Here is an 11050-nt window from a genome sequence, read left to right as displayed (position 1 = left end):
ATTGGGACCCCTCTGCCCCTGCCCTCACCCCATTTCCTGCCACCCATCCCAGTCTGGCTCCCACCCCGGCCCCGCTGTCGGATTTCTGTCTCTCCGGGGAGGAGGTCAGGGTTCAGCCGCACCCCAAGTGGAAAATGTGGCCCCCCCACATCCTCCAGCTGTTTGCCGAGCGAGAGGCCCCGCACAAAGAAAGGAGCCGCAACAACGGAGGAAATCCCAAAATAGCAGCAAAACCCCGACAAAGGCGAGGCGAGGACTGAGAGTGGAGCGGGCACACGGGGGCATGAGCAGGGGGGATGTCTCCAGCCCCACTCCTGGCTCCGGGTGCCAGAGGAGGGGTGGGAAGGAGGGGATGATGTTGGGATCACTGGGATTGTGGCATGGACAGGCCTGGGGGTATCAATGATTTAGGGGTGGTGCTGATGCCCTGGCAGACCCCAAAGTCCAGGGGTATCAATGTCATGGGTGGGATCCGTGTCCAGAGGGTGCTGATTCCAGGAAGGCAACGATTSCCTGGAGATAACAAAGTCCTGGAAGGTACCAAAGCTCTGGGGGACACCAATTCCCTGGGAATACCAACACCCTGGAGACACCAATGCCCTCGGAGCRTGACAACCCCACCCACGGCCACCTAGGGAAGGTGTCACCTCCGTGCCCTCACAGCCATATCAGTGCCAACTGACCCTCCGCCCAGAAAATCCTCCTTTTCCCCGTCATTATGATCCCAGCAGCCAACAAGCCGCCTCCTGCTCGCTCCAGAGGCAGCTCCTGCTTTTTGAAAGGCTCCTCGCAGCAGTCAGCATTGTCAGCACTTCCCAGCGCCCCCCAAACCCCCCCGGGAAGGGATTCCAATCATCCCGAGCTGCCGCGGCACGCCCTGGATGCTGAGCTGACTCGCAGCGCCTGGGGCAAGGCAGATGCTCAATCCGAGCCCAAATCCTAGCCAGGGGATTTTAGGGCCTCCAGAGGCAGGGCTGGACCCCAGCTACCTCATGTCCATGTGAGTCACGCAGCCCTGGATAACAGGGTCTTTCCTACAGGCACAGTATCCCGGGATAATCCCTAATTCCAGGTCAATTTGCGGGAATTTGGGCTGGCACACCTCCTGCTGGGAGCAGGCCTGGGGATCGCTCTCTTTTTCCAGAGAATTTTCAAAGCCAAGGTGAGTGGAGGACAGGTCCAGGAGCCCTGTGTGGGATATTCCAGCAGAGAATCCCCTAGGATCACCCCAGGATCAGCAGGAATCCTGGGRTAACTGGGATGGGAACAAGCAGTGGCCATAGGGAGCACTCAGATTCTGAGATCCTGCTCCAGTGCWGGGGACTGGAGCATCCACGGAGGGATGGGAAGCTCCATCCATCTCTCCTTCCAGCAGGAACACCATGGGGTCAGTGGAAAACAGCTGCCTCATTAGCATGCCTGACCTGGATTCGGAGCAATTAATTAGGACACAATCAATTAAYGCCTCTGCCCTCCCTGGCTCCGGCCACTGCCAGAGCCCCACGTGCTCTTGCAGCGGTGTAGGGTGTCCCTGGAATGCCAGAACCTGGATAAAACCTTCCTCCATCCTATGCCTGGTTATCATGGGGTTTTAGGTGGTGCCAGGGTGGGCATCAACTCCTCTGTAGCCCCGGGGAGGCTCAGGGACCCCCAAATCTCCTTTGGCATTGGATATATCCACCATGCCCCTCTCCCAGAGCTGTGGGGATCCCGGGATTTGCCAGGGGCTGAACCCCACAGGTTTCTCACCTCTTTCCTCTCGTGGTTGGCGGGACCCGGGGAGGCAACGGAGCCTTCAAACGGGCCCAGAGGTGACGTCAAAAAACCACAGAGGGAGGAAAAACAGCCGGTTCCTGCCCGGGCCCCCTCCCTCGCCTGCTCCGGGCCGGGCAGCGGAGGCGGCAGATCCTCCGTAGCCCCCTGTGCCCCCCATCCCACCACCAGAGCCCATGGCAACCCAGCTGCCCGTCCTGTGCCTCCTGCTGGGAATGTGGGGTGAGTACCAGGCACCCCGGCCTCGGCACATCCCTCAAATCTCGTGGCAGAATCCTTTCTGTGGATTCCCGGGCTGGATCAGCTCATGGAGCCACAGCAGCGCCTTGGCTGGCACACAGTTTGGGGATTGGGGTGGGCAGCACCCTGGTGACCCCCTAAACTCCCACTCACCCACCCTAGGGTCCCCAAAATTGAGCCARTGGGCACTGGGGACAGCCAGGTGTCCCCTCATCCTCATTCCCTGCTGGTTCCTGCCCTTCCCTCAGCCCATGTGGCACCATTCCCAAATTTCCCACTCAGGAGTGGGGCTAATTAGTGGTAATTTGCAGGTCCTTTATATTTTTTTCAGTACTAAAGAACCCCCAGGAGATGGATGGGAAGGCAACAAATCACTTTTTTCCCCCCAAAATCCCCAATTTCACACAAAATCCCCTCTTTCCCCACAATAACCGTCAACGGGCCCGCTGCCGGAGCCACCATCCCAAACTCGGGCAGGAAGCGGGATTGACTCCCCATTTCCCTTCTTTCCCACAGCCATCCCAGACCRTGGAAGAGCCACCTGGATCCCTGGAGGTGAGAATTTGGGGAGCAGCCCCTYGGGAACACCCCACAGCTCCGGGAGCACGGCGGGTGCTGGAGTTGCATCATCCGGAAGCGGCGTCGCGGGGTCCCGGCTCAGCCCCCCACATTCCTYCAACCTCCCCACGCTCCTGTTTCTTGCTCTGCAACCCAAGACACCCCCCAAGGGTTTTTCCAGGATGAAAACCCGCTGGGGATGGAAGGAAAGCCCCTAATGGCTGTGTTTTCCCATTTTTTTTTCCCTGCAGAGCCCACCCTGCGGCTCACCGGAGGYGGCTGCCGCTGTACTGGGATACTGGAGGTGAACTGGGCACAGTGGTGGAGACGAATTTGCTGGGAAAGCGTGAGCGTGGCTGACCTGGATTGGATCTGCCAGCGGCTGGAGTGCGGCCCCTTCACCCCCGAGCCCCTGGAGATGGTTATTCCCAGCGGGAAGAGGCCACAGAGCCAGGCTACGAGGTGCAGGGGGCCACCAGGCACACCRGGATGCCACTGGGAGCTGGAAAACTGCACGGAGCACGTCATTGTCACCTGCAGAGGTGAGCCYGGACCCCCAGCCCGGCCACCTCAAKCCCTAGGGATMATCCATGCCAATATGGCTCTTCTTTTCTCATTTCATTCCAGAGCCGGTGAAAACCACTCCCAAGCCCYCATCGGCACCCCCGGCCACCACCCCGGAGCCCACGGGTAAGTGACACATCCCAGGGGGTCCACGGCCTTAAATTTGGGGACTTCCCGCTAAATAATGGAAAAAAAAATGCAAAAAAAAATTATGGAAAAAAATATGGAAAAAAGCTGTGGAAAAAAATTATGGAAAAAAAATATGGAAAAAAAAAATTGCCACCCCAATCCATAGCACTTCCTCTTGCCCCGTTAATCCCTCTGCAGGACCCCCCAGGCTGCGGCTGGTGGACGGGAATTTCAGCTGCTCCGGCTTCCTGGAGCTGCACAAGCAGGGGCTGTGGGGGGCCGTGGCGAGCATCCCGCACATCTGGCCACAGCTGGTCACCCTCATCTGCCGGGAACTGCGCTGCGGCAACGCTGGGGACGGGCACGGCCAGCCAGATCCMGGGATCCACCTGCCGGTGAGGTGGGAAGTGCTGGATTCCTGTGGGAGCCCTGCCCTGCTCGACTGCTTCAACAGGACCAGCCCCCGGGGGAAAACACCCGCTTTTATCACCTGCTCAGGTGAGAGCAGGCTGCTGCATCCATGATTTCCTGCTCCGGGGGGATAGTGGGGCCGAAGCAGGGAAGCAGCCCCATCCCCACTGCCCCATGGGCCCCATCCACCCACTCCCGCTCTTCCTCTCCGGGGTGCGAAGGCAAAACAGGAAATCTCAGTTCCTGGCAGTGCTGAGCACAGTGGCACCAAGAGGAGGATGAGCCAGGGAGGGTGAGCGGCCATGGCAGCATCCCAAATTCCAGCTGGGAGTGGGGGGCACAGGCAGGGACCAGGCTGTGAGCATCCTGCTGTGGGCAGCTCCCTTGGGCATTTCCCTKAGCACCTCCCATGCCTCGGGCATCTCCCCACTGGGATCATCTCCCTGCCTCAGGCATGTCCCTTAACATCTYCCCTGCTTTTTCATGACCCTCTTCSCTGCCACAGACATCTCCCTGCCACGAGCATCTTTCCATTGCTGTGAGCATCTCCCTGCCACCAGCCTCTCCCGTACCTTTCCCAGAGCGTTTCCCTGGAGATCAGCTCGGTGCCAGCTCTGCAGCACACAAAGCCGAGCCCAAGGTTCAGAGCAGGCTCATTCCCGATTCTATCTGCCCCAGCTTGGAATCCGGTGGGATTTGGGGGTTTAACGGGTTGTGGCAGCTGGCAGAGCCATCTTCCCATGCTGCATTTCCCAAGGGATGAGTTCAAAGCTCCTCCATCCCTGGCTCTGTGGCATGAGGGGAGATGCCAGGAGCATCCCTTTGCCAGGAACTGGTGTTGGGAGGAGGAGCACAAGCCCCTGATATTCCTGTGGGTCTCATGCCTGTCTGCCTGTGGGTCCAGCTCCTCTCTTACTGCAGATCTGGCTCTTCTTCCCATAGTTCTGACCCCTCTTTCCCTRGCTCTGACCCCTCTTCATGGACCCCCATCTTCCCAGGGATCTGCTCCCTGGATTTCAGCCCTCCCTGTGGATCCTACCCCTGTCCCCATGGATCTGCTCCTCTGCCCCACAGATTCCCAGCCACGGGCCCTGCGGAGGCTGGCAGCCGGCCCCACTCCCTGTGAAGGGGACATCCAGCTATTCCACGAGGGACAGTGGCGGGATCTGTGCGACTCCGGAGCGGCGCAGCGAGCTCAGCGTGGCCGGCAGATCTGCCGGGAGCTGGGCTGYGGGAATCTGACATCCAGCACGGAAATCCGGGAGCCTCCCTCGACGGGAGTCACCTGTGGGGTCGGCCCCCTGCACCTCTGCCAGCCCAAGCTTGGGAATATCCAGAGCTGCTCCCGGACCAGAGTCGTGTGTAAGCCACGTGATCTGTAGGGGCTGGGAGATGAAATCCCACACCTATGGAATGGGAAGGGTTGGGGGYGGATGCCACGTGGGATTTGGGCTCGTGGTGGGGTAATGGTTGTTCAAATCCTGGCACCAACCTCCACCTGGGCACACCGGTGACATCCACGCTCTTCCCAGGCCAGGACTCGAAGTCGCTTCCCAGTGGGACATCTGCTGGAACCATTGTGAGCATCTGCCTGGCCCTGCTGCTTTTCCTCATCCTCATCCTCATCTGTGGCCCTCCTGCGTACCGGAAGATGATGAAGAGAAGTAGGGAACAACCTCGGGATCCTCATCCTCCTTTTCCTCCTCTGCCATCCCCACACACCGGCTCAGGGCTGGCAGCTCCACGGGTGCTTCCCTAAACTCCCTCGGGGGAATATTGGCTGCTCAGCCTGATACATCCCCCTGTCCCATTATTCCCATTGTCCCCAAGCCTGTCCCACATGAAKTGTGGGAGGGGGAAGGGGGATTAAGCACCGAGCAGACACAAAAGAGCAGGTGGAGGGTCCTGGGGAGGGTTTATTGGGAAGGGGGGAATTATTCAGGATGACATATGGGACTGGCAGTGCGGGAGCAGCTGCAGGAAGGATCGGGAAGATCCYTGGAGAGACAATTCCCCCTCTGCCTTCCAGTTTCCAAGAGGAAGCAGCGGCAATGGATCGGCCCCACGGGACTCAACCAGACAGGTGAGGAGCAGTTCCCTAGGGAGTTGGGAATGGGGTTTGGAGCTCCTGGGGGTGAATTTGGGGTCTGGGCTGGCTGTTGTCCCCTCTGGATCCTTCCACAAGGGTCCTGGAACTTGCTTGCTCTTGGAATATAACTCACCCAGGTGATTCAGGCGTGGAGCAGGGACCAGTTTTACTCAGCCTCTTCCCAGGGTGGGTTTGTTCCCTCCAAGCTGCTGCTCCACCCCCAAAATCCCAATCCCGCTGTCTTTTCCAGTGTCTTTCCACCGCTCCAGCACSGCGCCAAGGCCTCGGGCACAGGGAGGGGACAATGACTACGCTCAGCCCCCCCAGAAGAGCTCCCAGCTCTCTGCTTACCCAGGTAAATGCTGGAACAGCTCTTCCCACTCCTTYCCCATGGATGTGCATCCAGTGAATCCCATATCCATGCCTTCCACAGCCCTGGAAGGAGCGTGCCGGCGTTCCAACCCTCCGGATAACTCCTCGGACAGCGACTACGACCTGCACTCTGCCCGCAGGGTGTGATTCCCTGCTTCCCAAAGGAGCTGAYCCTTCTCCCACCTCTGCTTGAGGGCATCCCAGCATTCCAGCGCCCTTCCACAAGCATTTCCCAGTCTCCTTGGAGGAGAAAAGGAGGCTTTGGGTTTTTTTTTTAAAGCTATTTATAGGAATTTAAGAGGCAGGTGGGGTGCAAGGAGTCCTTTGGAATAGTGGGATCACCAGTTTCTCCAAACCAGGATAGAGTCGGGATGATGGATAAAGGAAAGGGATGTGAGKGTGGGAATACTGGGAACGAATCTGAGATATTTAATAACCAACAAATACAATAAAATTGGGGGTTTGTACTAATCACAACTTGTCCTCTTCCTTCCATTACCCCAGGGTGATTCCAAACTCCCAGCCAGGAGGGAAAACCAGGACAGGGAAACATGCTTTTCCCTGGGTTTTATCCCAAAGATAAACCTAAGAACAGCAGGAAAAACGGGGTTGAAGATMGTCCTGGGAGGGGGTGAAAGGTTCCATTGATGAGATCCAAAGGAAATTGGATGCCAGGARGGGATAAAGRGATCAATCCTTAGCCGGATGCTCCRTTGTTTCCCAAAGTAACCACGGCTGTGACTCCTGAGTGCAATTATTTCATCCAGTTTTATTGCTCTAATTAATCCTAGGGATGGAATTGCTTCCATCAATCCCTCATCCTAGTCCATTAGTAATTATTCCTTATAAATAACTTACAGGGATACAGGCAGGATTTGTAGGATAAAGTGCTGAGCAAAGCAAATCCCATTTCCATAGTTTGTCATTCCCTCMGTGTCCAAGTGTTTCCTGAGAAGGGAGATGTGAGGAGCCCGAAAAACCACACAGGAGGTCACGAATACTGAAGGCTKCCCAGGCCCAGGTGGGAATCAAAAACTCCCAGTGACAAACCTGGAATAGTTTGGGTGGGAAGGGATCTTAAGGATCAGCCACTTCCAATCCCTTTCCACTGTCCCAGGTTGCTCCAAGCCCCATCCAACCTGGCCTTAGATATGTGCAGGGATGAAGCAGCCACAGCTTCCCTGGGAAATCCATTCCAGGGCCTTGCCACCATCACAGGGAAGAATTTCTTCCCAAAATCTCTTCTAACCCCACTCTCTGACAGCGTGAAGCCATTCCCTCTTATCCTGTCACTCCAAGCCCRTGTCCCAGTCCTTCTCCAGTTCTTTTGGAGCCCCTCTAGGCACTGGAAGGTGCTCCAAGGTTTYCCTGRAGGMCTCTCCTCCTYGGATTTCTGCTGGGCTGGCTCTGCCTCTCGCTCCAACCTCTGGAGCTGTGACTCATCCCACATAATTCTTTCACACCGATAGATCCAGGAGCAACACTCTGGGATCCCTCCTCTTTCTCAGTCCCCAAAAAAAGGAGGAATCAGCATAGGATGCTCCCCARAAGTCCTGGATTAGTATCCAGGCCAGGTAGGACGCTGAGGGTTTGGAGGTGGGGGRTATCCAAAAGGTGGGGGAGGCCCRGGATAGGGAGCCTGCGTTGGGACYGGGAAATTTGGGAGAGGGGGCTGGGTGGGGTATGGACACTGTGGTCTCCCTGCTGCAGGTGGGATGTAGGGAGAGTATCCTGGTCTGGCAGGGGGAGGAGAGGGATGGGGAGCAGGATAAGGTGAAGGTTGTGGTGGGCCCCGAGATGGAGACCAGGAAAAGCCTCCTGAGGTGGATTTGGGATACCCCGGTGCCGAGTCGGGAGCTGCTGAGTATCCAGAGGCTGTAGGAACAGGGTAGGGAAAGGTGGACTGGGAACTGGGCTGGGAGGGAGCCCCGTGGCCCACAGTGACCGGAGATCCCGGGAATGGGGTGGGAGGCAGCGCTCCATGGGCAGTGGGGCCGGGGGGAAGGGCTGGAGCTGGGCTGTAGGGCAGAGGGAAGGCTGGAGATCCCGATGGGAAGGGTTTTGTTGGATCCGTGGGAACGTGAGGAGGAGGAGGAAGAGGAGGAGGCTGAGAGTTCCTGGCGCGCTCCTGGGATCCCTCCGACTTCTTGACGATCTCCTGCAGCTTTTCCACTCGGACCCGGCGCAGGTGGGACAACTTCCTCATCCCTGAAAACTGCTCCAGGAACAACTCCAGGGGCACCTCGCCCTCCAGGAATTTCTCAGCCATTTTCTGGAAGAGAGRATCAGTCTTGGGCTCACCCCTGCATCCCTTTGCTCCTCTTCCCTAATCCCAATTTAGGTCTCTCCCAGACACATCCCAAGGAGCATCAACCACACACAAACAAGGATGGATCCCATTCTTTGAAAAAAATCCAACAAATTCCAAAGTTAATCCACTACTTTAGAGATTGGGCTTAATTGCAAGTCTTTGAGGACTACTCACTAGAATTCCCAATGGATTTAAGCCCCAAACTTACCTCAGATTCCTCTTCAATCTTCTGGCTTTCTATCTGAAGGAGATCCAGCARAGTCTGAGGCTGCAGCGCTGCCGAGAATTTCTCTGGGAAAAGCACAGAGGAAAAGARAAAAAACATGGAAAAACCACAGAACAGAAACCAGGGAAAAACCAGCAGAGGGCCCAGAGGAATGGGCTTGGGAACTGCTGATGGAAGAAGGGAAATCCAAGAGGAATAACATCTTCAATCTTTCTGGCAGCCAGAAAAAGGAGCAGTATCAGTTTTCCAGGAAGCAGGATCCTCCCTGGGGGAAGATCCCAGCACTCACCCAGCTTTTCCTTCTGCTCCCTGCACCTCCCAGCCAGCTCCTGCAGCTCCTGGTATTTCTTGGAGAGGTCGCTTCGACCCGTCTCCAATGGTGCCTGGAATTTCAGGTTCTGCTCAGCCAAGCTGCGGTTGGCAGCCAGAGCCATCTCCCTTTCCAGCTGGAGCTCCTGCACCTGTGGAATTGGGAATGGTGAGCACGGGAAGGGGACAAGGACAACCCAGAGACACCTCMTGGCACAAACCTCCTGGGATTCCAAGGCCAAGCGCTCGATCTCCTGGGAATCCTCCTGCAGCTCCTGGAGCTCCTCCACTGTCCGGTTCTTCAGCGTGTCCATCCTCCTGGATTCCTGGGACATGGAAAACGGGGCAAATCAATCCCCAAATCCAACTGGGAATGGGTTTCCAACTGAAAGGCCTTGGAGCAGCTGCTCCAGGTGCCATTCATGAAAAGGGAGAAATGTTCCTTCTAATTCCTGCTTGGGAAAAGACTTTTTTTCCCCCTTTTCCAAGTCTATTTGAATGGAATTTTGCATTTAGTCAAAGGAAAAAAGCCACCCACAGCCCCAAATCGCAAATGCCAGCTGGATGTCTCCATCCCACTCCAGAGTCCATCTCATTCCAGACGCCACCCCATCCCAGATTCACATTCCACCAAGGAAACTGGGATCTGGCCATTTCCCAGTTTGCCCACAAGGTTGGGAAGGACCTCAGGATCATCTATTTCCACGTTTCTGCCATGAAAACCAGTGAAATAACAAAAAATCAGGGGAATTATGGATTTCCTGCATCAGATCCATTTTTTATATCCAAGTATTCCCAACTGTCTGATATATTTAGCAAGTCTCCTGTGTCTGGTGTAAATTTCAAGAGATGGGAAGGAATAATGTGGGAATGTCCTAAAAAAACRAAGGAAACACAACACACCTGGGCTGTCCTATTCACTCCCAGCTCTTCTACCTCTCATCCAGGTGGAACATCCCAAGGATATCACACCGGCAATGCCACAACAGCCACGCTGAGGCTCAGGGTTGCCCAATCCRCGATCCAGATAAACCTGTCCGAGGGAAAAACTGGGAATTAAGTCCCGCACTGCAGGTGTGGGACGCAAATCACTCGATTTGAGTTATTTTGGGGGGCGTTAACGAGATTTCATGGATTTAAGAAGGAAAAAAAAAAAGGAATGGTGGGAATGGTGGGAATGGGAAGCTCGGGGTTGGCTATGGGAAGCATCCACAGGCGCTCAGGAGGGTGGACACAAAGGGCTGAGCACCTGCGGGGCAGCAGCGAGCGCCGTGCACCCCGAGACCGGCCGGAACAACGCCATTATCCCCGCTGTCCCCGCGTTATCCCCGTTATTCCCGTTCTTTATTCCCGGCCCTCTCCCGGACTCACCCACACAACACCGAGACGCTCCGCCCGCCGCTGCTTCCGGTTTCCGGTGTGCGCCGGAAGTGGGCGTGGCCTGGGCGGGGTGGGAGGAGCTCCCCCCTCAGGCGTGAGGGGAATGGTTCCTCCCCGCGCCGCCATGTTGGGGGGAGCGGGAGCTGGAATCAATTTAATGGAATTTATAAATCAATAATCGCTCTTTGGCTACCCGCGGGGCTATCCCCGAGCTGTAGCTGCTCTAGGAATTATATCCTTCATGTTTCCAGGGTGAAAGGGGTCTCCGGGAGAGCTGGAGAGGGTGTTTTAGAGAAGGGCGTGGAGCCGTGGGGAAAGGGAGAATGGCTTCGCATGGACAGCGGGCGGGTTTAAGTTGTGAGCATCAGTTTGATGTTGGGAATAAATCCTTCCATGTGAGGGTGGCAAAGCAAATCGCCCAGAGAAGCTGAGGTTGCCCCATACCTGGCGGTGTCCAAGGCCRGGTTGRAAGTGGCTTACGAAGCACATACAGACCTCGGCAATATCCCAAAAATTCCTAAGATGTTGGGTTTTTCCAGCTGGATCCAAGAGATCAAAGCAATTTCCTCTRGGATACCTGGGTTAGCACCTCCTTACATGAAACAGGAGTGTTCCTGAGAAAGCCCCAACCCTACCACCCTTTCCACAAATCCAACTTTTCCAATTGCTCCACTTTTCCAGCCCTAAC

At 56.2% G+C, this 11050-nt stretch overlaps 2 protein-coding genes across 2 annotated transcripts; one reads left to right on the top strand and one right to left on the bottom strand.

The window, feature by feature from the left end:
- Window positions 1-1869: 1869 nt before the first annotated feature.
- Window positions 1870-6589, top strand: CD5 (CD5 molecule). Its single transcript, XM_057377353.1, has 10 exons — window positions 1870-1995; window positions 2530-2568; window positions 2823-3113; window positions 3199-3261; window positions 3463-3762; window positions 4750-5037; window positions 5208-5339; window positions 5705-5758; window positions 6015-6119; window positions 6198-6589. Exons 1-10 carry the CDS (start codon window positions 1950-1952, stop codon window positions 6281-6283), a joined length of 1404 nt encoding a protein of 467 aa, XP_057233336.1. The 5' UTR covers window positions 1870-1949; the 3' UTR covers window positions 6284-6589.
- A 920-nt stretch (window positions 6590-7509) lies between these two features.
- Window positions 7510-10421, bottom strand: VPS37C (VPS37C subunit of ESCRT-I). The gene is made up of 6 exons (XM_057377352.1): window positions 10354-10421; window positions 9886-10015; window positions 9204-9308; window positions 8963-9134; window positions 8656-8738; window positions 7510-8408 (listed from the first exon to the last, which is right to left on the bottom strand). The coding sequence occupies exons 3-6, from the start codon at window positions 9294-9296 to the stop codon at window positions 7695-7697; spliced, it is 1062 nt and encodes a 353-aa protein (XP_057233335.1). The 5' UTR covers window positions 9297-9308; window positions 9886-10015; window positions 10354-10421; the 3' UTR covers window positions 7510-7694.
- Window positions 10422-11050: the final 629 nt, after the last annotated feature.

Source organism: Malurus melanocephalus, unplaced genomic scaffold, assembly GCF_030028575.1.
Source record: "Malurus melanocephalus ecotype Western Australia unplaced genomic scaffold, MMel_1.1 scaffold_310, whole genome shotgun sequence".
Taxonomy (NCBI): Eukaryota; Metazoa; Chordata; class Aves; order Passeriformes; family Maluridae; genus Malurus; species Malurus melanocephalus.
The sequence above is the reverse complement of the archived record's forward strand: the minus strand, read 5'-3'. Positions and strand labels throughout refer to the sequence as shown.